Source organism: Falco naumanni, chromosome Z (assembly GCF_017639655.2).
Source record: "Falco naumanni isolate bFalNau1 chromosome Z, bFalNau1.pat, whole genome shotgun sequence".
NCBI classification, from domain to species: domain Eukaryota; kingdom Metazoa; phylum Chordata; class Aves; order Falconiformes; family Falconidae; genus Falco; species Falco naumanni.
Genome location: NC_054080.1, coordinates 66,984,766 through 67,012,710, shown reverse-complemented (window position 1 = coordinate 67,012,710; position 27,945 = coordinate 66,984,766). Strand labels below are relative to the sequence as shown.

Sequence of the window (27,945 nt, the reverse complement as noted above, 5' to 3'; positions counted from 1 at the left end):
ATCCCAAAGGAGTTACAATTCAAAGTAGAATTGTTTGGATAACATCCAGTGGAAAGTAATCAGGCGTACAGAGGCTACAATGTGTCAGAGCACCTGCTAAACAAATACATGATGATAATCCTTTTAGTTCTGGGCATTTACAAAAATAAAAAAAAATTTTCAGCCACCTTTTTTTCTGATTATTTATTCATATGCTCAATGTTTTTTTCCTAAATCAAGGTTGTGTAAATGTTCATACAAAAGTAACATCATAGTATTTATAAATATTTTCTGCAGGTTCATAGTTCTTCTTGTAGGTGTCCATTTTAGCCTTAATCCAAAACCCCAAAATGAGAAGTAAAAAGATTTAATTTTGAGGTTGTTGGCTACATTGCTGACAGGGAATTCTACTCATGGCAAATATTCAGTGTAAAACAAATAGCTACAGATCTCATTACATCTGCTCTGAGTTTTATTCAAATTTAAAGGGGATTTTTCTGTCTTATGTGAAGAATTGGACATGTTGTTCTATTTAATCATTTCAAAAAGCAGCACTGAACTTCAGGGGCTAAAACTAACATTATAATGGTATGCCGTCTCAGTTTTAACACCATATAATCCATACTGAAAGTATTGGAAAGCTATACAATTTGCAGATATTTCACCCATTTTTTAATTTCCCTTCTTTGTGGTTAGTTGGTTGGTTTGTTTTTTGCTTGGTTTGGGATTTTGGGGTGGGTTTTTTTTTTCACAACAGTTGACTCTACCACCATGCTGGAGTTGTAAGATTTGGAGGGAGGAGGCAGGAGCTGAATGTGGGGTTACAGTGCCTGACCCACCAGTTGTGGGTCTGTTCTGGGCCCTGGTGTAAGAACACAACATGATGAGATGAGCAAGGAGCGGGCAGAGTAAGATACCTAACTAAAGTGGGACTAACCACTAGCACAAAGGGACTGAAAGCCTAGAAATAAAGGGAAAACCTTTCTTACAAAATTTCCTTGATGGCTGGCAAATGTAATACATTGTGAATTTTTTTAGTGATAGCGTAAAGTCACCTGTCTGGTATTTTTCCTTCAGAAAATTATTCTTTTAAAAATGTGGTTTATTATTCACAGTGCTATGAACCCAAAGGTCACTGCTAACAAATCTGGAGTATAGCACAACAGAAATCTAAAAAAAGAAAAAAACTGCAAGGGATTCCTTAAAAATACCTTTATTTTTTTACTAGAGAACTGAACATAACTATGAACATAAATGCATTTTTCTGGAAGAGTTCAGTGACTTGAATTAAGTTTTTGATGTGCAGATCCCGACCAACTTCTAAAGCCTTTTCAACAAGAAATTTGCTACAAAACCTACAGTTTGTCTTGCAGCATGCTTCCTTTCCTGCTTTTCTTCCATATACGCCTGTCCTTACTCCTAGCTCCAGTATCAGCTAGTTACAGTCCTCCCAGGGGCAGCATGAGTGCAGGGCACAGAGAAGAGACAATACATGGTTATGAAGAACAACCTGGGCAGGTCACAAGAGATCGGGATGCTGTCTCTTATTTTGTCACAGACATATATAGTGGCCTATGCCAAATCACATCACATTTCTGTGCCCTAGCTTCCCAACCATAACCAGAGTATAAGATGCTCCCTTTTATGTCACACTTACCTTTCTGGAATGAAGGAGCCTTCAGGCTACCTTATACGATGTGCACGTGCAGGGCACCATGGTCCCTGTGTGCTATTGTGGCACAGCTTGAAAGAATGGCGATTCCACTAGGTTAGAGAGGAAAAGTGTGTCTAGCAGGTCTCTGGCTATATGCCTCAGCACTATCACAAATGGGAGCTCACCTGATGTCTGGGACAATTCAGCTGACGCAAATCCCCAAGCAGTAACTATTAATCATTCACATTGCAAAGTGATGAAAAAAGGGCTGCGTTTTAAGGCACAAAACCAGCTGTAAACATCACTAAAGGAAGGCTTAAAACAGAGGACATTTCTACTATTCAAGGATACAGAAGAGAGAGTAATAATTAACAATTATTTGCATTAAATACCTGTAAATGTGGTCAACCAGAGTTGAGATTTCACAGCAATTCCTCCAAGGTATAGAGGCTCTCTGCTGAGTCAATGTGCCATCGGTGTCCGGGTCTGAAAACCAGAGCAGTCCACCCAGATGGATTAAGGGGGATCCTTCTTACAAGGACTAAAGCTGTTTGAAACTGTAAAGCATCAGCTGAGGTGAGCTTTGAGCAAATATAAATATGAGATTCAATACAGGAGTCACTGCCTGAAATCCTGAGACCTGTGCTGCAGAAGGATCAGAGCATAAAATGTAGCCATCTTCTGTGTGCTTGGTGTCTGTCAGACTGTGACAAAGAGACTCACATGGAGGATGTCTGGGACATACCCTCACAGCCCATTGCAACAACAATTTACTGGGGAAAAAAAAAAAAGAGGATAAGCAGCAAAATTCCCAGCTGCCCTATTTTAACAAGTGAGTTCCAATTGTAACTGCATTACCTGTACAATAAATCTGGAGACTACCAAAAGGGAATGACCTTGAAGACACTAATTGTTTTTTTCTTAGCATTTTGTTGAAGAATATAAAGTAAATATTGAACATAAATAATCACTCACTATCAGAGTTTGAACAGGTGCAAGGTGCAAGGCAGACTTTAAGATTGCTACTGATACACCTATGAAATAGTTGTGCCAAAGCAAACTACAGCCTCTTTTGACCTCATTAGCTTTATTTGTTCATTAAGACCATGTAATGCAAAATGTAAGTAATGGCTGCTGAAAAGAACTAAGTTAACGTTTAGAGAAGATGAAGAGTGCTGCTGCTGTCTTACAAAGCTGACTGCAAAAAACTTGTCTTTTCCCTGAAGTTAGACATAGGGGTGATTTTCTTCAGAAGAACATTCAGGAAAGCAAGGGGAGAAAATTCAGCAAAATTCCATTGCTCTGCAATCACTGAACAGAAGAGCCAGAACCAACAGGAGTAGATTAGTGTGCTGCTACAGCAGCATAGCCGCGTTATGGTCTGGTCTCTACATGATTACCAAGCATCCGAGCCACCTCAGTCTCTGCCTGCCACCACCAGCTGCATCTAGCTTTGTGTGAATGGGAGCTATAGGAACCATGGGCTCCAAATACGGTAGTCAGGCCAATTAAAAAATACCGAATGTGTGCCTGTGTTTACGTACAAGTTGATTTGAATACTAAAGCAAGAGTATCTCTATCACAAACACTTGCAGAGTAGCTCAGATTCATTCTTTCTTTACCACCCATTGAACAACCTCGGCAACGCCCACAAGAAAATGCCATGCTGACAGTCAGCCTTGGCCATTGCCTCTAGACCAGGAAACAGGCAGTATTGCTGAACAGAAAAGGCTTTTGCAAGTTATAATTATACCAGAAGTCCTATGCCATTTCTAAATACCTCCATCCAGGTCCCTTTTGCCCTTGCCATCCTGAAATAACCTAAAATTACTGATTTAATATGCAACTGTTTCCTAAAAGATAGTTCCTCTTTCTAGTATTTTTTTTTAATCGACCTGTACCTTGAGGTCTGCTGTTAGGTTTTTAACTAACATCTAGAGATTTTATCCAATGAAAAACCCGTGTTCCCGGAATGAGGTTTATGTGGAACTGAGGTGCTTATATTCAAAACATCATCACTAAACCCTTCCGCTAACACCTCCCCTAAATAAAAGGTATTTTTCTGCTTCACCTCAAAGTGTCCCAGTTGTCTGCAGCTCTGCACTGCCACGCGTCCACAGCCACCCACCCCATGGCTCGGCACCAGGAGGGCAGGGAAAGGCAGAGGAAGCTTACTTATGAGCAAGAACAAGGCTCATGAACTGTCATTGCATCTGCTTTATTTCTGCTGGGGCTTGGCCAGGTCCCTTCACCCACTGTGTGGACCACACACCACCAGGCAGAGAAAATCACAGTGAACGCAAACCACAGACCGACATGTTCTTTGATCCATCACACCTGCACATGCCGGGGCCCTGCCCTGTGGTCTGTGGCACAGACCCTGCCCCAGGCACTGAGCATAAAGCCAGATCTGTTTGGACATGAGGTTTCCTAGTTGGTGGACTTCCAGCTTCTCCAGGGATCAGCTTCTGATGGAACAACCATGAAGCATAAGCATGCATCAAGGGGCCAGGCTTCATCCCCTGTGATCCCATCAAAGCCTGCCTGACACAGGGGCAAAAGGCACTGGGAGCTGTTTCAAGTTACTGTTGCTGAACGCAGTCATTGGGCAGCTTTAATCCGTGCAAGAGACTTGTGCAGGTTTTCATGAAGTTCCGGTATGAAAGTGGATGGATAAGTGTGAATTTAAAATACACATTTGCAGTTTAAAAGATACTTTTATAGCACACCACTGTAGCTGTATGTTTATAGCATAACACTATGAACATACCATGTTGCATACCAAACACCTGTTCCTTTTACCAGTTATGTGTCTGTATGTCTGATGATGCTCCTGTAAGTCTCAGTAAGAAACATCCTGTTTGATAACCAGTTTTCAGCCTTTCCAATTAACAGGGATGAAAATTAAATAAACTTTTAAAAAGACATCTATGATAATTTTCTATTACTTTTAGAACACAACTCAAAATTAATCAAGGATACTTTTGGCACAGAAACACATAAGTAAAACTCATCAGTGGAAGCTCTATAGGAGGTCAACTGCAAAGATGAGTAGATAAGCGTGTTGTCTAAAACTCCCGAATTCTTGAACTCCGATTTGGTGATTAACTGTATGTGCACAGAGTTTAGGTCAAGCTGACCCTCCAGAGTTGTCGAGAATGATGAATGAAGGGATTCCTAATCAAGGCAGTCAGCCTTGGGAGAGATAAAACAAAGAACATCCTACCCTCCTGATGGAAGCCATGCACGCTCAGAGTATCTTGCTCACGTTAAACCCTGATTACTCAGCTCCCATGGTCTCTAGCCTTGCCCTGGAAGCCAACTGTCCCCATTATAATACTAAAAATCACACCCCCTAAGGGAAAGACCCAGGCCCACTAAAATCTCTTCCTCAGAGAGCATGGGTGGTAGTAAAGTAGGTTGGGTAATGGCTATGCAAATGTGTAGCCAATCATCTGTACCGACCTGCCCTCTGGGCAGGGAAAGCCTGGTAAGATTTTCTATATAATGTTTGTAACTTTGTACTGCAGTATGCTAGCTGTGTTTGCTGGCACCCAGACTTGTGCAACTCTGAAATAAAACAGTCTCCTCTCAGGGTGTGTAGACTGGCTTGTTGCACACCCGGAATGGACTCACGTTTTAGAGGTGACAGATTTGGCAACCCAAATGGGACTTGACTAAGAGCTTTGCCTACTTTGACTTGCTGCAGACAGTGGGGAGGTGGAACAGTTGGGCTCCAGTGCACACCGATCAGGGGTCTCCATCAATTCCTCTCCTTTGCTGGGCGATAAGCAACTTAAATGTGCAATGCTAAAATGGAAATATTGTATTGAATAAACTTGGTTTTGTACTGTATTGGATAAGTTGTTTGTTCGAATGTGTTTGTTTGGATTTGCTCGTTTGCATTTGATCTCTACATAAGGGGCTCCACCGGGACTGCAGTAGGTTATTGCCTAGTACACACGGACACAGTGAGCTGACAAACTCCAGCTGAGTGTATGCAGGCTTGGATAAAGAGATTTTTGTTACAAAACAATTATAAAATGGAAACTGGTTTATCTACTGAAATATCAACCTGTACCCCTTTAAGGATGCGTCCTTGCACGTTGGAGTAAGTTTGAACAACACCCCATGACAGAAGAAAAATTGAAACAAAGTTGTACTCAATGGTGGCCAATGTGTCAGTTGGAGGATGAGCAAAACTGGCCTGAAAAGAGAACTTTAAATTACAATACTACATTGCAACTAATGTTGTTCTGCAGGAGATTCAAAAAATGGGACAAAGTACCATATATTGCTTTGGTTTTCTCTCTGCATAATGACCACGAGATAAGAAAGAAATGTAAGCTACTGAATGCTGTTCCAAATTGAATGTATGTGCTAGCAGAAAATGGGAAAAGAAGTTGAAATGTTGTGTAGCAAATAAATAGGGGAAGGCTGTGTGAGGCTTCAAGAAAATTGACAGATTTGGATCCAGAGACTCCAAACATAGAATAGCGTTTAATATGCTTTTTATTGGACAATCAACCCCTTATAAGAAATCACAGAAAGTAGATGGGGCTGAGGGGGTGGCCATTTCTCAGTTGATTGAAGCTGCATCTAAAGTATATAATAGCAGAGGTGAAATAGAAAAGGAGAGGCAAAAAGAAAAATATAGCGACCAAATTCACCAAGCTAACTTGCTGGCAGCTGTTATCGTGCAAGGAAACAGAGGTAAAGAAGGAAATTTTAGAAGTAGGGGTTGACGATGCGGTTCCACACCAGTTCCTATGGGAGACCCCACAGGGGCAAACCAATGTGCCTTATTGCAAGGAGGGACAGCGGGAAGCTCACTGTCCATTACTGAAAGGGCAGGCACAGACATCAACAAAAGGGGGGCCTTCCCCTGCAGCAGAATTCTTACGGCTAGAAAATTATGATACAGAATGAAGGGGGCTGGGGATGAGCTTAGAGGCATCCCCAGCAGATCCCCTGGTGCCACTAAAACTGGGGAATGAAACCACAGATTTCTTGGTAGACAGAGGAGCAACTTATTCTGTGGTAACTAGTTGTAAGGGGCTTCTCAGTAAATTTAACATGCCTGCTGTCAGGGCTACTGGGGAGAGAAGATTAAGGCCATTTTTTAAACCAATGGAATGTCAAATTGGAGGTAAATCTTTAATACATGAGTTTTTGTATATGCCAGAATGTTCTATACCCTTCTTAGGCCAGGATTGACTTAGCGAACTACAGGTCCAAATAACGCTTTTTGGATAATTCCATTCAGTTGCATATCCCATGGGAAAACACTTCGATAGTGCAAATATATCTGTGGAAGGGGAACAATGAGGTGAACTAGAAATCTCCTAAGAATTCCTGAATTATGTATTTCCATTGGTATGGGTGACTGAAGTACCAGGGGAAGCTAACACCATGCCAATGAAGGTAGAATTAAAACAGAACCCCAAACCGGTAAGAAAAATGAAAATGGAAACAAAAATTGGATTAGAGACTTTGATTTGTACAATATGCTGTGACTTCAGTGCTGGAACAACGAGAGCATAACTGGTTATCACCTCGTGGAATGATCCAGCATCGAGCAGTATTATAGAAACTGGATCATGTAGGTTTAAAGGTAAAAACCTCTTTGAATCCTGCTACTTTGTTGCTGGCTTCTGATGATACAAACTTAGAGCATGATTTTATATTAACTATTGAACAAGTCTTTTCCAGCAAGGCCAGATCTGAAGGATGTTCCACTGGACAATCCAGAGTAGAGTCTCCAGTCCCACCCTCAATGCAGAATGGCGATCCCAATACACAGTGGTACCTTTGGAGGATGTGATTGAATCACAGCCCTTGCCCATCAAATACTTCAGCACAAAAAGCTGAACTAATTGGCTTGACTAGAGCTTTGGAATTGTCACAGGATAAGAAAGCTAGTATATATACTGACTCTAAATATGCCTTTGGAGGGTTACGTGTTCATGGGGCAATACAGAAAGAAAGAGGACTTTTAACCTCACAAGGGTCAGCTATTAAGCATGGGTCAGAAATAGTGAAATTATTAGAAGCAGTACAGAAAGCTAAGGAGGTGGATCTAATTCATTGTAAGGCTTACCCACCTGGACATGCTGAAGTCATATGAGGGAATTATAAGGCTGATGAAATAGCAAAGAGGGCGGCCAACAAAGCAGTCATGGGACCCTTGATTCCTCAAAACATAACGAGAACTGAAGTGCCCAAATACAATGAAAAGGAGAATGAAGTAGTCAAGATGCTAAAATCTGTGAGGACCTCAGACAGATGGTGGGTGACCTCTACTGGACAAGGTTTAGTAACAGCTCCCATGGTGCAGACGTTGCTACAGCAGACACACGAAGGAGCTCATGGCAGCAGGTGCTATAACCACAAGCGTTCGAAGATATGCAACAGGGCCAGAGGTGCAAAGCTATGCTGACCAAATAGTAAACCAATATGTGATATGTTGTAAAAATAATTCTAAAGTGGAATTTAGACCTCCACCTGGAGATGTGAAGGAAGGGAATATTCCAGGAGAATATTAGCAGATTTGATTTTTTCTGAATTACCAAAATGCAGTAATTATAAATATCTTTTGGTATTGGTAGATACCTTTTCAGGATGGCCTGAAGTTTTTCTGTGCTGGAACAACTGAGCTAGAAAGGTAATCAAAAAATTATTAAATGAGGTTATACCCAGAGTTGAAGTTCCAAGTGAGATTTCATCAAACAGAGGCCCACATTTTATAGCAGAAGTAATACAGTTTCTGCCCTTTTAGGAATAAAATGAGATTTACATACAGCTTGGAGACCCCAGTCTAGTGGGAAAGTAGAAAGGATGAATAGATCTTTAAAGAAACAATTGGCTAAATTGTGTCAAGAAGCCCATTTAAAATAGATAGATATTTTACCTATCACTTTAATGAGCATCAAAATCATCCCAAAAGTTAGGGAAAAGGTGAGCCTGTCTGAAGTATTATATGGAAGACTTTACGCCACAAATTTTACAGGAAAGGAAGACCAAATGCATATTTCTGGTGATTGGGTGTTAACTGAATACATACTGCCTTTGGGAAAGACTCTTTCCTCATCGTACAGGTCTATTCAACAGGGAGCATCTGTACCATTGGATGTGCCAGTGCATCCTTTCTGACCTGGTGATGAAGTATATCTCCAGACTTGGAAGGACGAGTCTTTGAAGGAATGGTGGAAAGGACCATATTTAGTATTACTGATAACTAATACTGCAGTAAAACTTAACAGAATTGATCCATGGATCCATTACACCAGGATTAAGAGGAGTCCTGAAGTAAAGTGGAAATCAGAATAAGTGGCTCCTCTGAAAATAAAAATCAGGACATTTAATGAACTGTTCTTGGACTGAAATAAAGAACCTATATAGAATTGGATTGTATACTGGGTTTGTTTAATACTATGATTAATACACTGTTTCTTTGTAGATACTTTTTTAAGTACATTTTACAGATGTATAGGATTTTGACTGTTAGGTGGTATCATAAATTCTCAAATTCGATGGTACTAGAGGAACCCATAGACTGAAAACAGACTCTTTATGATGATCCAGAAAACCATATAGATAGCCGGTAAGACCAGTTGTTGGGTACATACACGCTTCCTAGAACACTCAGATAAGGGGATGCCTATACTGGGAATACCCCTTTTCTGTTAACATATCCTGGAACCATTTTTGGGAAAATACTTCGTATGAAAAAGATCCAAAGACAGACCTGTAAGAATCGAATGTGAATATTCCCGGAGTTGATCTGGGACCGTAGTGTATCCAACAGTGTAACTGTCCAAAAGGATTAGGAAAGGTTGATTGTATGAATGAAATCATCTTTGTAGGAAATCAGTCATGTACAAAAATTATAGCTGTAGGAACTGCATCAGGTCTTGATTATGTGGAGACAAAGCTCGAAAATCCCTGCCCTCTAACTGGAGAGGGACTTGTACTTCAGGTGCACTAGTCCCAAATACAAAGATTATTGAGAAATTAGAATTTCTGGATGCAGTCTTACATGAAGGTGCATGAAAAAAGTATTTATTTGTTCCTTGTGGAACAAAATACTCATTTCCACTCATTTGTCAGATGGTTTAATCCTACCATGGGTAGGAATCAGTGAATTAGAAAAAATCAATAGTAAACATATCAGCAGTATTAGAAGTAATTGAAAATTGGACTGTTAATGTTACATAAGCTTTACAAGAAGTTTCAGAAGCAGCCTTACAAAACTGCATGGCCTTGCATATGCTATTAGCCTCACAAGGTAAAGTTTGCACCATAATTAATACTAGTTGCGTTTATGTGGATCAGTCTGGGAGCATTACTACTGATTTAGAAGAGATTTGGAAACATACTAAAATCTTGCATAAGATCCAGAAAGATGACACTTCTTACGGATTTCAGGAAGTTTGGAATTGGCTGGCAACCTGGTTTCCTGATTTACATGTATGGATTAAGAAGTTAGATGTAATTATTGCACTCGTAATTGTTATATTTGCATGCTTGTACGTTACAGTATATGCTGACGTGTTGTATCGCTACAAGTGAGAGGAGTTCAGAAAGAGTGGGACTTATTTGATATATGTGTATATATAAGTAAGTCCCAAAGGGGAGAATTGTTGTCTAAAACTCCCGAATTCTTGAACTCCGATTTGGTGATTAACTGTATGTGCACAGAGTTTAGGTCAAGCTGACCCTCCAGAGTTGTCGAGAATGATGAATGAAGGGATTCCTAATCAAGGCAGTCAGCCTTGGGAGAGACAAAACAAAGAACATCCTACCCTCCTGATGGAAGCCATGCACGCTCAGAGTATCTTGCTCACGTTAAACCCTGATTACTCAGCTCCCATGGTCTCTAGCCTTGCCCTGGAAGCCAACCGTCCCCATTATAATACTAAAAATCACACCCCCTAAGGGAAAGACCCAGGCCCACTAAAATCTCTTCCTCAGAGAGCATGGGTGGTAGTAAAGTAAGTTGGGTAATGGCTATGCAAATGTGTAGCCAATCATCTGTACCGACCTGCCCTCTGGGCAGGGAAAGCCTGGTAAGATTTTCTATATAATGTTTGTAACTTACTTTGCTGGCACCCAGATTTGTGCAACTCTAATAAAACAAGTTCTCCTCTCAGGGTGTAAGGTTGGCTTGTTGCACAGCAGGAATGGACTCACATTTGAGAGGCAACACCTGTATCTGTAATTCTGAAAAGACTTGAAGTACCAGCAAGAACACCACTAGTGACAATCCAACAGGGTGATTATTATTGCATCCTAAGAGAAGTTTACAGTTTAAATGTGTCACTTTATTTCTGAGGAATTAATATGCTTATGAGCATTATAAAATTGTACACACTGTATGTTTTGTGTTTAACGCTAGAGAAGAACTATACAAACAGCCATTTGTTATCAGTTAATTCCCTGCTCAATTCAGTGCAGATGGTCAGGTTTTGTCTCTCTTGTCTGCTGCCAGACCAGAGCTTTCATACAGCATTTTGGTCAAGGTGGCAATGATCTTCTCACAAAGTATGAACATGTCTGGAGTCATCCCAAGGTTGAGCCCTTGGCATCCCAGACAGGGCTTCAGCGCCTCCCCTGGCAGAAACCGTCCGCATTGCAGGCACAAAGGACCACTGATACTGGAAGACCACTTTTGATGTCTCTGAGGAGCCACATAACTACACATCATGCTGGCAACAAGAACCGTTCTCCTTCCTAATGCAGTCTCTGCTTGCCAATAGAACAACACTATGTGCGGGGTTGTGGCTCCCCAAAGAAATCTACTGAGATGACGACATGGTGCTGTCACTTTAACCGTCACACAAGCCTGTTATAGTTGGATTGTTGTTAATGTGCATGGACCTGTGCAAGAATTCTGGAAATTCTGAGTACTGAAAAGCAGAAAACCTGGTAACTTCACAGAGAGAAAACCTCTGTCCTGGGTGGAGCACAGTGCCTTCATTCACTCGGGTGCCACAGGAAAATAAACTTCAGGTACCATTTCACGTGTGCTGTCGGTGGTTCAGCTTTCAAAGCAGTGGGCACATCTGAAATTTATCCATTCAGAACAATTTAACGTTATTCACACTTCTCTTTACTGGAGATACTATCACTGAATGCTAACAGCAGCATGTTTTATCTTCAAATCCTATGCTTGAGCACATCAGGCAAAGTAAACTTTGTGTAGATACTTGGCTTTCTGTTATCTTTGCTCTAGTGAAAGCAAAGATGCATACCTGATGCAAAAGACTGTGTTTATATTAAATGAGTACAAATAAATGGCAACTTTAAGCACTATTTAATCATCACACCAAGTGCAAATACACACCTACTGCACACATGATCGACACAAGTGCACTTTGTAAACATCGTGGATGCAAAATTCCGTGGTGGGGAAGGTGTACCGTGTTTAAACTGCTTGGGATGGCTGGGCTGCCCCTTTCCACACCAGCCCACCGCAGCCACTATCCCCCAAGTCACATTTTTCCCGCTCAGCTGAGTAAAATGTCCAGGTAAAACCGCATAAAAATCTCTAGATTCATTATATTCATTAGCAGACTACTGAGAGCGAGTTGCCGACTCGGAAACCACAGCAGCTCGGTGCGGTGGCCGGGCCCGCGGCGTGCTGCCCTCGCTGCCCTCGATGCGGCGCGGCCGCCTCCGCCGCGCCCGCCCCTCCCCGCTGCGGCCTCCCGCGACGGGGGGGCGCAAACACCCGTTCTCACAGGGGGAAGGGGGATCGTGCGGCCGGGCCGGGGGCCCCGCCAGCCCCACGCCGCGGCGCGCCCCGCTCCGCCTCGCCCGGGACACGCGTGGCCGGGGCCGCGGCGGGCGCGGCCGCCTCAGCGCGGCACCCAGCGGAAGCGGTACCCGCCGGCGGCGGTGCGGAGGGTGAAGGCGTTGCCCTGCGGGAAGGCCAGGGTGCGGATGCCGCCCCCCTCCCCCAGCGCCGCCCGCAGGCTGCCGCCCCCCTCCAGCCCCCCGGGGCCCGCCGGTGGGGCGGCGCGGCCGGTGCGCAGCCCGCGGAAGGCGCCGTGCAAGCGCGGGGCCGGCCGCGGGCGCTTGGCCGTGGGGCTGGTCCCCGGGCTGGTCCCCGGGCTGCACCCACGGCCGTCCCCCGGGCTGGTCCCCAGGCTCCGCAGGGCAGCGCGGCACTGCTCGGACACCTGCCGCAGCATGGCGTCCACGCCCGCCGCCTCCTCACACGGCTCCGGCCGCCCGCGCCCGCCCCACATCCTGGCGGCGGCGGGACCAGGAGGTGGAGGATGAAGAGGAGGTGGAGGATGAAGAGCAGGAGGAAGGGCCGCCCCGTCGGCGCGCTGCGGGAGCACCAGCGTCTGCCGGCGGGAGAGAGCACGACTTCCGCGGGCTGCGCCACATCGTGCATCCCCGCGTCGCCCTGCCCCACACCGCCCAGCCCCACACCGCACCACCACTGTCCCGCACTGCTCCTTCCCACACCTCACAGCCCTGCCCCACACTGGCCTGCTGCGCAACACCCCACCCCGCACTGTGACACACTGTCCCCCACTACCCTGCTCCATCCCGCGCTGCACACCCAGATCCACACTGCCCTGGCCCACACCATCCCACACTACCCCACCCCACCCTGTCCTGCACCCCCTCTCCCTCTGTGTCCTTGTCCCACCCCACGCTGCTCAGCCTCAACTCGCACCCTGTCCCCCACTGCACCCCCACACCACACTGTCCCCCAGGGACCAGCTGGGCTGTGGGGCAGCCAGGCCAGATGGGGTGGCAGCATTCACCTCAAGGATGGCAGCCAGCTGCCTGGCCTGGCTCGCCAGCTCCTTCAGCTGCACGTTGCTCTCCTGCAGCGTTGCCAGCTCCTCCTGCCTCTGTGTGAGGGTCTCCCGCAGCTGTGAAGGACAAGAAGGGATGAGGTGGTTGGGACAGAGCCACCATCCAGGGGCTGTGGGATGCCTCACACCAGGGCCATGCAGCTGCCTCAACAGGATGCGGAGAGAAATCCACCGCAGGCCCCTGGGATGGGACTGGGGGTCCCTACCTGGCTATTTGCCTCCAGGGCATCTCCCAGTGATTTCTGGTGCTGGCCCGCCAGGCCCCTCCAGCATGCCTTGGGGGAAGCCTTGGGGGAAAGCAGATGCTGTGGGGGCACCTGTGCCAGCATGCTGCTCTCCAGCTGTGGGGTGCAGGAGCCAAAGGCCACCTCCTCACCAAGTGAGAAATCAAAGTCAGTGCAGTCCAGTGGCAGTGGCAATAAGGTGGATGTGTCTGCAGGGAATAGCAACAGGTGTTAAGATAGAGGGAGGCTTTCATACCCTCCCTTCCCGCTCCCCCCCTCCGCCCCCAACCCCAGCACACCATCCCAGTTCTGAGCATCCCCCCCCCGCTATGTCCTGACATGCTTTTTCTTCACTGTGGCAGCTGTGCACCCTGAATCTGTTTGGATTTAATTTCTGTCTCCCACGGGGGAAAGCTCAGTGCCAGCCCAGGTCCCTCTAAATGGGTGCACAGGGGACACACTGCCTTACAGACTGTCCCAGGACAGGGTGAGTGTGCAGTGAGTGGGCATTCAAAAACAAACAAACAACAAAAAAAAACAAAGCAAAAAAAGAGGAGACCAAACATAGCATGACTGCTGATGTACACGCATAAGGGTGTTTGGCTTAAGTAAGGAAAAAATATCTACTTGCCAGATACAAATTCATCAACAGCATCTCTGAACTCCTGGAAATCAAACTCCGGTCCACTCTGGAAGCAGGGACCCTGGGAGGGGTGAAGGAAATGTGCCAGCTCAGACCTGCCCGTGTGGCCCACTGTTGCCCACACCACTCCAACACCTGTGCTCAGCACCCTTGCACAGCCCCAGCACCCAGGGCATCTGCTCCCTGCCCTGCCCTTGCCACGAACCCATCTAACACGTGGGACAAGGTGATGTCCTCCACTATGCCCATTTCACAGATGGGAAGCTGGAGGCCAGGGGGGCTGCCAGCACCCAGCGGCTTGAGTGGGCCACCCCTGTGGGTACCTGTACCAGGGGTGTCCAAGCCTGCTCCAGCTGGGGCATTACCTGCTGCAGGGTCACAGGGCCGGCTGGGGTGGTGGGAAGGATGGGGACACAGGCTGCCAAATCCTGCCAGTCGATGGTGGTGAGCGCTGGGGACAGTGAGAGACCGCGGTGAGGTGCCCAGGCAGGGATGCGCATAGCCGGGGTAGGGAACGGGACTCGACAGCAAGATGGGAAGCACGGGGGGATGTGGGGCTGGGAATCGGGGTGTGGAGCGCCGGCGGGGACACAGCAGGGGGCATGGAGAGGGCGGCATGGCCGAGCGGACACGGTAAAGGGCACGGTGGCGGTGTCACGGCCGGGGGACGCAGGGCTGGGGAACACAGTGTGGGGCACCAGGGGGGCGCGGTGGGAGGCCCGGGGAGGGGGACACGGCCCGGGGTCGGGGCTCTCCGCCGCCGACAGACTCACCGAGGGCGGGTGCGGCGGGGGCCGGCGGGGCGCCGCTACGGCGCGGGCGGGGCGGGGGCGCTCGGGGGCTCAGGGCGGCCGGAGGGGTCCCCGCCGTGCCCCCGCCAGGCCGGGCCGGCTTCTTGGCGAGGCTGGCGGGCGGACCCCGGACCCTGTTGGGGCAGATGCTGCCGAAGGCCCGGCGGCGCCCGCCCTGCTCCATTGCTGCCACGGTGCCACCGCCGCGGCCCCGGACCCGGCCCCGGCCCCGGCGGGCGCCCTCCGCCCCGCGTCCCGCTCGGCGCCGCCCCGCGGGCAGGGGCGCGGGGGGCCGGGCCGGGATGTGCCGTGCCGGGGGCTGCCCGCCAGCCTTCCCTCCGCCGCGCCGCGGCAGCCTCCCGCCGCCTCCCCGGGCCGCGCCGGCGGCTCCCGCGCCCGCCGAGCCCTTCCCCGCGCCCGCGGGGCCGGGGCGGGCCCAGGGGCTGCCCCGCCGGGAAACCCGAGCAGAGCCCGTCCCGTCCCGCCCGCTGCCCGCCAGCCCGGCCGTGCCCGCCCGCCGGTCCCTGCCCGGCCGCGGGTGGCCTCAGCCTGCGGGCGGGGCTGCTGTTTGTGGGGGTGTTTGTTAGACGTGGGGGCTGGGGGCTTTGCAAATACAAGGCGGGGGCACCGGCTCGCGGCATCCTGGCTTGCTGAGCCCCGCACCGGGAGAGGGTCCCCAGCGCTGCCGCGCCCAGCCCAGCCGAGCCCGGCGGCGGGGCCGGCGGAGGATGAACCGCCCCTCACCCACCCCCCGCCGCGGGTGCGTGGGGACCCCCCGCCGCAGCGGCCGGGCGGGTTCCGCTCGTTCCGCCCGCACACCTGAGCCGGGGCGCGCTCGGGGCGCAGCGCGGCGTGCGGGGTCCCCCCTCCCTGCTGCCCTGAAGGGCGACCACCGCCGAGGGCACCCTCAGGTGTGCACATGCCCTCTTAACATCAGTTCGGTGCGCGGGCACGGAGACAGTAACGGGAAGAAAATGGAATATTTTACACCATTACGACTGTTTTCCTCCCTTGAATGTTTCGTGTGGTACTACAGTGCCAGTTTAGGAGTATGCACCTGGATTATAGACCTGCTGGAAATATAGTGACTTCCTGATTTATTATTTAATGTTTTGTTTTCCTATACCCAAGTCACTGCATACAATACCCCCCCCCCCCCCCCCAACCACGACCAAGCCAGCGCGTGTCAGTTTGAAAAGGGCGATCACATCGGGCATCATTATTTTGTCGCAGCTGGAGCTGACTGCTCGGGAACTCGCCCTGTGCCAATGTGTTTCCTCTCCCAGCTGGCTGCACACACCGCCAGCAAACAAACGAGTACAGGTAACAAGCAGAAAGGAGTTTATTGAACGTCCACGTGGTCCTCCCACTGTTACCTTTATGGACCATCCTCCGAATAAATAATACAGTGCTTGCGATTCAGTATATTATTTACATGCTGGATTTAAAAAAACACAGCAGCAACGGGACACTGCAACTGACGTACAGCAACACCATGTGCAAAACGTGATCCCATGCTCTGAACTCCACCGGCGGTACCGCTTGGCGGGCGGGCTCCGCACCGGGGCCGCGTAGCGCGGCGGGCGGGCGCCAGGGAGCCGGAGGGCGCTCGGCGCCGGGGCAGACGCGGCGGCGGCCAGAGGGGCAAGCGATGGGCGGTGTCGCCGTCGCCACCCCGCAGTGAGTCAGCGGCCGCTCCGCAGCCAGGGACACTTCTGGGCCACCTCCGGGGGCAGGAGGAGCGGCAGGGACTGCCCGTTCAGAGAGACCAGGAGCTGCAGCTCGTCCATGCAGTGCCGCAGGAGCTCCTCCGAGTAGCCGCTGACCCGCAGGTCCAGGGGGCTGCGGTGCCGCAGGAGCCGGTCGGCCAGCCCCAGGCTGCCGGCGGCCAGCAGGGACGGGGCGTACCTGGTGAAGGCGTAGTCGGCCAGGCTGAGCTCCGCCACCCCCCCCGCCAGACTCCTGGCGTCCGCCGCCTCCCCAGCGTCGGCGCCCCGCGCCTCCAGCCGCACCTGGCTGAAGTGCTCCAGGAAGAAGCTGACGGTGGGCGCCGCCAGGTCGAAGCCGAGGCGGTGCAGGACGATGCACTCCAGGTTGCGGAGCTGCTGGCGGGTGAAGGCGCCACAGCAGAGGGCGAGGAGCTCCTTCACGCTGGGAGGGTGCACCTCCACCTGCGAGGGGGGACGGGGGGCGGGCACGCTGCAGCCGGGGGGCAGCGCGGGGGAGAGGGTGCGGAGCCCGGCCCGGCGGGGACTAAGCGGGCGCCGGAGCCGCCGCAGGTGGCCGAGGCGGAGCGCAGGGACGCCGGCGGCGGGGCAGCCGGGCTGCGGGGCCGCCCTACCTGCTTGCAGGCGATGAGCAGCGCCGTCACCCCCAGGAGCTGGAAGCAGTCGGCGGCCACGGGCGTGGTGGCAAGAAAGCGATCGAGGGTGTTGACGGCCAGGCAGAGGGCCTCGAACGAGAGGCCGAAGTGCCGGTGCACGGGGATGAGCCAGCTGACCAGTTTGCAGCGCGCCTCCGCCGTCACCTGCGGCACCGGGAACGGAGGTCAGGCGGGGCTGGCACCGGGCTGCCCTCGCCCGGCCCCCGCCGCCTCCCCCACCTGCGGCTGCCGGGCGAGCGGCTCCCGCGGCTGGAAGCGGCTCTCCAGCCCCTTGCGGGAGCGGTACCAGCTCTCCCCGTAGTCGCGGAAAGCCTGCAGCTCCTGCGGGCTCTCTCTCGCCACCGCCACGGCCACGGCCGCCGCCGCCGGTTGCCGCCGCCGCCGCCGCCGCCGCGGGCAGCGCCCCGGGGAGCCGGCGGGCCGCCGCCGCTGCGGAGTGCCGCCGCACAGCCCGCTGGCCGTCATCGCCGTGCCGGGGCGGCCGTGCCGGCGGGTATTTGAGCGGCGGGGCGGCCCCGGGGCATCACCGCCCGCCCCCCGGGCACACCGACCCCGCCCGCCGCCGCGGGGGGCTGGCCGGGCGCTGCCGGGAGCGCCGTCTCCAAAACAGACCCCGCAGCCGGGCCCCGAAGCCGCCCGAACGCCCGGCACTTCGCCAGCGCCGTCCGCCGGGGCAGCCGCAGGGCCGTGCCCGCTCGCTGGAAGGGCGGCCGCAAAGCCGGCCGCGACCGAGCCCCCCTCTCGCCGCTACTAAAATAAATCTCTCCCGCTCCGAGCATTTTAACTCCGAACTCGGCGAGATAAACAGCTACCGACTGCTCCACCTGGGTAACGCTTTAGTTTGAGGTCACCGGGAAACATAGCACAAGTACGCCGGGAGACATACTGGGAATGCTGGAGCTCTCTGGGCAGTTGGACTCTGGGTTCCACTTCCATCCACAGACTACCTACCAGAGCACTATTTCAAATCGCTGAAGGGAGGGAAGTCAAGACCTTCCTGCACTGCGACCACAGGGTGACAGAAGTGGAGCTGAGGCCAGACATGACTGTTGTTAGCTGGTATGATTTAGCTGTATGATCCATTGATCAAGACCGCTATAGATGTGGAAAGACTTGTAGAAGGAAAAAAGAAATCCTCTCCTGGGTCGGGCAATGGGGAGGATGCCATGGGAGAAAGCAAGCTCCAAGCAATTTACGACCCCAGCACTAAAAGACAGGAGGTGGGAATGCTGCAGCTTGAACGGCAGGAGCAGGAAATCCTGTGCAAGGAGAGGATACAGACACCAGTAGGACACACTGCCCCTAAAATTACACCCTAAAGAGCCCTGTTGTGACTACAATGGGAAAGTTCCATGGATACCGGTCTGGAGTCTGACAAACGCTTTGAGAAAACACAACAGAGTTAACAGAAGTATTTATTAACTGGAACAAAAGAGAAAGTCCATCCACCTAAAAGAGCACAGGCACAAAAGCAGCTCACGCACGCTGCAGAAGCAGAAAGTCACTGTAGTCACCATTTTCTGTTTGTTTTAAATTTAAGATAACTGTACACCAGTCTGGTCAGTTTTAAAGAAAACTGTTGCTCACTCAAAAGAGTGTGCAGCTCCCCAGTTATTACAATAAATCCCCTTAATAACAACTGAAATAAGCTATCTCTTTAAAAGATTACAAAGCAGGACATGCTAGAGGAACGCAAAGAACACCTCTGAATTTCGACATTGCCAAACATAAATGGAACAAAACCCTCTCGGTTCACCATGGGTAAATAAGGGAAAAGAATTCAAGGACAATTAACACTTTCACTAAGATTTAGCTATTCAAAACCAACAACTGTTAGATATTGTATTACTGACATGTGTTTCTAATTCATGTTTCCAAAGGATACGAATATAAGACCTCAACTAGAAAAAAAACCCTAGGAAGTTGTCAAATGTGCATTCAAGCTTCATCTTCAAGGAACGTAGTCAGCAGGTTTTTATTTCTCTGCCTTCAACATGAAAGAATGTTTCTGGGAAGACAGAGTGCAAAACAGGTCTTGAGATCAGAATTTAACTGTTTAAATGCTTCCTTGCACACATGTTGTGTACTTTGGAGTTAAAAAAAAGAAGGAAAAAAAAGCACTTCCTGGCTCTTCTAGGAAATTAGGACAACCACTAGTTTATCACAATTCATAGAAGGGTAACTGATGTGATCAGTTTTCCTTCAGAGTTCTTCGCAGGTTAGGAGAACTTGCCTCTTCCAGAATTGAATGTAGGGTAACATGCACAACCTGGTTTACTTTCAGCTTGTATTTCTCTCTTGGCAGAGCAGTACTAGTTCCACTATAATAATATAACTGGATGGCTTTATGTATTTTGCATTTTCATGCCTTTTCCTCAGTGCCCTTTCTGTACACTATTAACCTCTATTAACTTCTGTATAGGAAATCTTTTATTTTTCACATTAAACCAAAATTATCTTCCACACTATGCCCCTGTCTGTACGTTAGTGTTCCTATTTGACTGCAATTGTTTAAATAACAGACTCTCCCCCCCCCCCCAAATACTCCTCATTCTTGAAAGCTGAGTGATAATCTAAAATTTCACTTCATAATTGTCAATGGTGTGGGCACAGGTGGAATGTTAGAGCATCCCCTTCATTAAGTTGTCTGGTTAAGGAATATTCAGTATAAAAGAAATAAGAAACAAAAGCAACACACAGACACACAAACATTGGTGAGCAAATGATAAGAGAGAATGCTGAAAACCAGAAGGCTTCAGCCACTGAAGAAGCTACTCTGGTTCAGCTCTGAAGAGGATCAACCTGAACTTTGATCAATAAAGGGGGAAAAACCATGATCACCATGATCATCATTTGAGGGGGCTCACAGGACTATGCAAAACTTAACATATGAAAGGGACAGCAAAACTTAGGACAATGCAGGGAGAGACAAGGGTCAGGGTGAATAGGTAGGAACAAGTCTAAGACGCAGAGGAGCTGCTGGGCAGCTGAGCACCTGTTCATGGCAGTCCATATGATCTTCTTATACAGCATCTTAATGTAAACATACCAAAAAATGAAGACATCTTTAAGATGCATTGCTTTAATACTATAAATTCATAGAAAAAAAATACCGTATAGGAAGCCCACATAAGAAAACACTTCTCTTCTGTTTGCACACATCTAATGGAATTCTACTCAGCTGAGATTCAGCACCCAACCTTTAACCATTACTTACAGTCTGTACCACCCGTAATGGTATTATTAGTACATTAAGCAAAAAAAAAAAAAAAAAAAAAAGGAATTGGCCACAGTCATTTTTACACTGAAAAGAAACTGCTTCCACCCATCATTCCTACAATCAAATGGCACCAAGTGTATTGTAAAGGCTTAAACATAGTCAATGTTCACCCTTAAAATTGATACAGAGAAAGGTAAATTCTATGCAAAAATCATGCAGTCTTTCAACATCATGGCTGGTATCAACCATGCCAAGCATTTAAAAACTTTCAGTTAATGCTGGAGCGCGTATTTCCCCTGCCATTACTGAAGCTCTGGTCTGTTACCGATTTCTGGTTTCAGTTACCATTCTCTGTTTTTATCAGTTCTTTGATGATGTGTAAGACCTTGTCATCTAGGAAAGAAAACACACAGTGAGTGGAAGACAGCAAGCTTGAAAATTGATTCCCAAAACCCAAGAAAATCAGAAGACAAATCTAGCTCTCCACAACTTAAAATCTTAATGTTTTAGGCTATGCCAGACTCAGAGCAAGACAAGTGATTCCCTCTTGCAAAGCAAAAGGGCAAAAAGTATGTCCACAGTACATCATTAGAAACTTTATAGAATTACTCAATGAGCTGGTTGCAGCCATTTCAGTATGCCACAAAAAAGACTGAGAAAATGATGAGTTAACTACAGGTACATTAGCATATAGGAACTCCCTTTTTTCCTCCCCACCTACAACATTCTTCTGAACATCCAGTGCTCCTCTATCTCTCCTTTAGGGGCCAACAAGCAGTTTCCCATCATTAACCTAAACTGACAGACAACTGGCATAACACTTAAAAACTTCATCCGTGCCTGAGGTTCCTCATACACTTACTTCTGTTTTGAGATGCATACCTCACCATTATTACCACTACCTTAAACATTGTTATCAGGGATATCCTTGTAACAGCAGTTGTGCAGATCTTCGTACATCTGGGGTAAGCCACATAACGTGGGTAGGATTAGTAATGACTTTTTAGATGTGTCTCAAAATAACAGAGTGATACTCAAGCCACACTAACCATACTGAGTGAGGACGCAGTGTACTAATGCTTCCTCAGATTTGCCCCAAGGTCCACTTAAATAGTAACATCAGCAAGGCAGTAATAGTTACCTTCAAGTGACATTTTAGGATTTTCAAGCTTCTTCTTTAAAACAGACTCAATCAGAACTCTTAGCTGCTTGAAAATTACTGCTATCTTTACAGGAGCCTATAAAGAACAGAGAAGACAAGCACTTGCATTACTTGGACATCTTCTAGCAAAACACAAGTTAAAAGATTACTTTACATATAAACAGAAGTTTATAACAAGATTCCTGCAAACTTTTGAGCATATGGATAGTGTACTCATGAAGTGACTGGGCTTACATTATGCCCTCTCATCTTTAGGCACCTGTTAATAGTATCAGTCTCTAAAGGACAGCACCTCAGAAGGTTAACTCAAGAATATGCTCCCATGCATCACGAACCACCAGCATATAGTGGAAGTATTAATTTACTAATATCCTACTTACTCAAATAGGTTTTTTCCAAGGTACAAAGTACCAATTAACTTATATCTGAAATAAAGCAATCTACACATTTCCCTCTCAGGAGGTCTGCCTGGCCTCGAGAAAGCAACCACAAACCTCTCCTGTATCTCACCAGGAATTTGGTTATCTAAAGCTGAACCCTCTTGCCTTCCAGAAATCATTCATTTTACCCCTCCTTCCCTATTCCAGTCTATTTCATTTATATACTGCACATAGCACAGTAAGCACAAAATGCAACATATTCTACTCAGCACCTCAGTAGAAAAAAAAATAATTCTGAAATACACTACAAGATGTAATCAACCTAGCAACTGCATGACCTATAGCCACCCAGGGACCATAAAAAAATTCTCCAACAAACCAACAAGGGAGCTGCTTTTTAAAATGGCATTATTTATGGTAACTAGTGAATTTAATTCAATGCTTGCTTGCTTGCATGAGTGAAATGCAAAAACCTAAAATGTTTTGTGGCTTATAGTCTTCCTTGAGAGTAACACAGGGCCCGCAGGAGCATTGTCACCAAGTAGCTGGCAGGCTAGCAAAAGCCCATGTTTGCCATTTAGCAGAATTTACAGAGGATTTTGGTATGTTACCAATTCCATCTGCAAGAATAGGTTAAATATAAATACTCAGTCTTTCCATTCCCACATAAAACCTTTTCACCTGGAACAAAAAAACAAACCAAAGAAACAAAAAAACACCCCAACATCAACTAAACAGATATTTTCCATTTGGATTTTTTTCTTTCCCAAACAGTTCTGTCTGTGCTATAAAAAAAATAAATACTATTTTAAAGATAAATATGTACTTACGTACATGACTAAGACTGTGGGAAAGGGTAATATAAAAGAGCATGCTCATCTACTTTCAGTACCAGTTTTATAAAGCAAGGTTTGGTCTATACCCATTTCCAATACCTTTTCTGGAAGAACACTGACTTTTTTTCATGAAGAGAGAAGGTACTTACTTGTTAGAAGCTGCATATTACAAGCCTGTTCTTTTGAGCATGATTTGCTAAGTTTCCACTACATGTATATTAAATTACCCATAATTTCCTTTAATTCTCTCCTTCCTTTTTCTCTCATCTTCATCCCATGCATATAGTGTTCTGAATTAAGCTTGTACATCAGCTGTGTAATACAAAAGCCCATGGAACCACAAAAGGTAGTTATCACTCTGTCCTGTTTGGAATGGGATAGAGCTACTTTCCTTCTCAGTAGCTGGTACAACGCTGTGTTTTGGATTTGACATGAGAATAATTGTTGGAGAATGGCTGGATGAGAAGGGTCACAGATCATTAGAGCATTTGTACAAGCAGAGCCGAATCCAACCGGTGTGCTATCAAGACTAGGCCTCAGCTGAGGTTGCCAGCTGTGCTGATAACTGCAGAGTTGCAGGGACACTGCGGCCTTAACAGGCTTCACAAACAATTCTAAGGAGGTATGTGCAGTAGAGATAAAGAAGTCATGTAAGCTAGCTCACCGCAAGTAGGAGGACCATGTAAATGACTAGGTAGTGATTCTAGCCAATCATAGACTGCTGAGTATGCATAATTAGATACACTGTATAAACAGGAGCTATTCGGGCTAATAAAGTGAATCATGCTTTATCACTCATACTGAATTGGCTGCGTCCTATTCCCCGCCGCTTGCAAGTGGCGCCCGAACAGGGACCTGATACAACTTTGCTTGGAGCGGCGGACACAGAGAAGCACCGGTAGCAGCGACTGGGGGGCAAAGATCGACCGAACACTGATTTGCTTGGCGTGTCGACCAGAGAAGCCTGGACCATCCAAAAGGGGGTTCGCTGTCTGTGAGGGCTACTATAAAGGCTGCAACGTAAAAGGACTAATTAAAGTGCCTTAATGAAGGAGCACAACAAAGGTGCCTTAATCAAGGAGCACCACGACAACGAGAGTGCCTTAATCATGGAGCAGAAAGTGTATCAACAACATGGATTTCAAGATAGCCCTAGATCTTTTAAAACGCTTTCTAGAAAAGCGGGGTGTTGATTGCGTTAAGCAATTACTGGGTTTAATTGCATTAGGAAGGGAAAAGGGGTGCTTTCAGGACCCCAGCTCACTTTTTGATGTGGTAGAGTGGCAAAAATTAGGTGATAATTTATGGGATTTGATTATAGATGATGATAAGTCTGTGGCCGTGGTGTGAGATAGTAAATAACATTAAAAGGTATCAATTAGAAAAGAACTTAGCCGCAGCAGCTGTGGAGCGGCTGGCGGGCACTGAACCTACAGCAGGTCTCTTAACTTTTGGGGAAAATCACATTCCTGTGCCTGCTATGGGTGCCCTATTCCAGTACACCCTAAGATAAAGGAAGTAAATATAGAACCCCCTCCCATTCCGCCCCCCCCCCCCCCCCCCCCCCCAATCTGACCACCTTAACGCGGACCCCCCCCCCCCGGCTCCGGCCCTGCTCGCGCAGGATGGAAATGCCGAAAACCCAAATTCGGGTCCTGCTACGACAACGTTATCACTCACAGGCAATGAAGAAGGTGGAGGTGGTAAAAATCTAGTTTTCAGTGGTACAGTAATGACGTGTGACCCTCACTGATTTTGGCAGGCCATAAGAGATGGGGCATTAACAGACGGGAACTGGGTTTAGTAGAACTGATAGGCGGACCACTCCTTATCTTCCTACACCTTCCAGCGATGCACCGCACGCACATCCTATTGTACTGGGAGATGCGGCTGCTGGTAATCCTCACGTTCATACACCATTTGCTTGGAAAGTAGTACAGGACTTGCAAAAAACTGCTCCGCAGCACAGGGTGACTGTGTTCTGTCACACACAAAAGCTGTCTATACTCTACTGTATTATAGTGGTTGAAATGTATTTTGCTGTTAAAAAAAATAAAAATATAATAAAAATAAAGATAAGGGAACTGTAGACTTAGGGAATTGTAGAATTGTACGGAACAATGGAACAGAGACAGTGGGTTGTTTTGACATTGATAATGTGCAGTTTTGGCCCTGCTTTGATGATGTGCAGCTGAGATCCTGCAGCAAAGAGTTAAATGACTTTAAGGGAGTATGAGAAGGAACTAGGATGAGACAGAAGCGAAGGAGGAATGTGACCTCACCTCTAGAAGATAAGGAAACAGCATGAACAGTAGAGAGTAGCCTATAGTGAACAGCGCTAAGGAAAGCATATGAATTTGCCTGATCACTCAAACTGTATTCATAAGCAACTTGCTGAGTTAGGAAAAAATGTACAGGCTATAAAGATTGAGAACGGGTTAACGGACTGGCTACAGAGTTTTGGAATTACTGGATGGTTAAAAGATTTGTTTCTGCATGGGATAACAGTACTAATTGCCATTGTAATCTTTTTAATTATATTGATCTGTGTGTGGAATTGCTTTATGAGAATTATGAACAGAATAATAAAAGGGGTCTGGATTGCTCAAAAACAAAAAGGGGGATTTGTGGAATGGCTGGAAGACAACGGACATATTATGAGCAATCCAGACCAAGTAACTTTGTTGTAATAGCAGGCCGAGCAGGCCAAAGGTGTAACAAGCTGCAGCTGTTATGAAAGATGTATGCAAGGCCAAGAGAGACAAAGAAACTGTATTCACAGAGAGATAAGAGAGTTGGACAGAAAGAAGAGGAAAAAAACCACAAAAAAGCAGGAAGCCTGCGCAAGGGGGGAGCAGCGTGTGGGCACCACACCGGGACCAATCATAGGAGAGATCACAGGAGTGTGAATGCGTAGTTTTAACCTGTCACCTTTTCAATAACAAAGCCTGCATAGCGTGTGTATTTTTAGCTGGGGGTATAAATTGGTGTGAGTCTATTAATAAAGTGGCACTAACTCATTAGAAAAAAAAACAAAAAACAAAAAAAAGGGGAATTGAGGGAATGACCCCAGAGGCACGATTAGAGAAAGCATGTTATGTTTTGAACTTTCTGAAAATCTCTGCCGACCATGCAGTGCCTCCCATTGTGCGACATTTTGTGTCAACTGGTGACAAGCAGCAAAAGCATGAAGGCGTCTTAGTACGCGTGAAAGACCCTCGTATCGGGCATTGGTCGGGAACGCATGAATTGCTAACCTGGGGGAGAGGTTATGTTTGTGTTTCTACAGATGAAGGCCCGTGCTGGATACCTGCTCACTGTGCGCGGCCTGAGCTTAGTGTGCCGGATCGTGGGAGCGCTGCTGCCACCAGTCAACCCAGCAACTAACGTGTGTCTCCCTACCGAACCAGTCCTTGTTTGGTGTGTCCTTCCTTGAAACTGACTTGCAGACATTGTTGCAAAAAAGTGAATGTACGTGGGGAATGAAGAATCTTACTGAAAGTCTTGGTATTTGGCATAATTGATTACCTCTGTATATTGTTAACCCAAAAGAAGTTGATATTGTTTGCACTTTGAATGCCGATAGTTGTCTTTATGTAGACGCTAATGTAGTGGAAAGCTATGATGGGACCATGACACCCACGTAAGTCAACACATGAACATGCTGATAAGCATAATGCATTTAAATGCAATGTAGCTTTGGATGAAGCATGTAATTATGTAGTTAGTTTACGGAACTGATGAGACCGTATTGCAGCGGTTCTTCTCTTATCCAGAGTAACAGCAGGGAAAGCATTAAAGAATTAAATCACCTTGTTTGTTAGGCAGTTAAGAGTGTGAGTCAAATTTGCCACCATTATATACAAAACAGATAATATATATATACAAATAATGTTGATAGCAACAACTGAAACATCAGTGTGTTAAGTAGTGTTTAACCTAAATCAAGGACTTTTCAAGTTTCCCTTGCTCTGTCAGTAAGGAGGTGCACAAGAAGCTGGGAGGGAGCAGAGCCAGGAGAGCAGACTTAAACTAGTTAGTCCAAGGTATATTCCATACCATACAACATCATATAAACCGGGGGAAGAAGGAAGGAGAGGATGTTCAGAGGGATGGCATTTGTCTTCCCAAGTAACCATTACATGTGATGGAGCCCTGCTTTCCCGGTGATGGATGAACACCTGCCTGCCGATGGGAAGTGGTGAATGAATTCCTTGCTTTGCTAACCTTGTGCACCTTTTGCTTTACTCATTAAACTCTCCCGGTTCTCTGCCCCATCCCACTGGGGCAGGGGGTGAGCAAGCAGCTGGTGTGGTGCTTAGCTGCCAGCAACAGTTAAAACAACGACACATTAACACACCTGAAAATGGATCCAGCCATCAACTGTCAGGAGACGCTCCCGATGCTGCACTTCTATATCCCCACCAAAAAGCAAAATGGGAAAGGGCGATATTAAAGTAGTCTCTCTCAAATACACCTTAGCATACCTCACCTGCATGTAAATAAACACAAGCATTAAAAACACCACAAAAAAACCCAAGCCACATAAAACCGAGAACACCAAATCTGATTGCCACTTTCAGAAGCAAAAAACACTTTTTCCTTTTAAGATCAATCAACAGAAGTCTTGTACACAGACTGACCAACAGCAATCTGCCTGCCCTAGACCACATAAAATACATCATCTCTAAGTGACAGGCTTATGTGCTATCAAGAACATAAAAGAACATAGAGCTAAAGCCACAATTTTCTTGTTAAAATTCAAACAAAGATAATGTTAGCCTAGTGCTGTTCAGAAAAGAAACAAAAAACCTAATAAAGCTACTGAAGTATAAG

At 47.5% G+C, this 27,945-nt stretch overlaps 2 protein-coding genes across 5 annotated transcripts in view; both read right to left on the bottom strand.

The window, feature by feature from the left end:
- Positions 1–11,460: 11,460 nt before the first annotated feature.
- On the bottom strand, positions 11,461–17,976 carry CCNO (cyclin O). The gene is made up of 4 exons (XM_040578866.1): positions 17,731–17,976; positions 17,470–17,655; positions 16,842–17,299; positions 11,461–11,512 (listed from the first exon to the last, which is right to left on the bottom strand). The coding sequence occupies exons 1-4, from the start codon at positions 17,974–17,976 to the stop codon at positions 11,461–11,463; spliced, it is 942 nt and encodes a 313-aa protein (XP_040434800.1).
- A 937-nt stretch (positions 17,977–18,913) lies between these two features.
- The window catches only part of DHX29 (DExH-box helicase 29), a 29,662-nt gene continuing 20,630 nt past the window's right edge, over positions 18,914–27,945 (bottom strand). For 3 of the 4 annotated variants that reach the window (XM_040579307.1, XM_040579310.1, XM_040579309.1), the window contains 3 exons: positions 27,470–27,601; positions 21,873–21,969; positions 18,914–21,124 (listed from right to left, as the gene is read on the bottom strand). In XM_040579307.1, the coding sequence (XP_040435241.1) occupies positions 21,069–21,124; positions 21,873–21,969; positions 27,470–27,601 (285 nt within the window). In that variant the 3' untranslated portion in view covers positions 18,914–21,068. Of the gene's footprint in view, positions 21,125–21,872; positions 21,970–27,469; positions 27,602–27,945 lie in introns of those variants that run through there. The other variant, XM_040579308.1, reaches the window with a different exon arrangement.

What these genes read in the sequence shown, in the direction of transcription:
- CCNO (XM_040578866.1), bottom strand. Translation starts at nt 17,976, where the DNA reads ATGACGGCCAGCGGGCTGTGCGGCGGCACTCCGCAGCGGCGGCGGCCC. An exon ending in CGCTCGCCCGGCAGCCGCAG is followed by an intron (nt 17,656 to 17,730) that starts GTGGGGGAGGCG and finishes CCGGTGCCGCAG; the next exon opens with GTGACGGCGGAGGCGCGCTG. An exon ending in CCCCCGGAGGTGGCCCAGAA is followed by an intron (nt 11,513 to 16,841) that starts GTGTCCCTGGCT and finishes ATTCTTGCACAG; the next exon opens with GTCCATGCACATTAACAACA.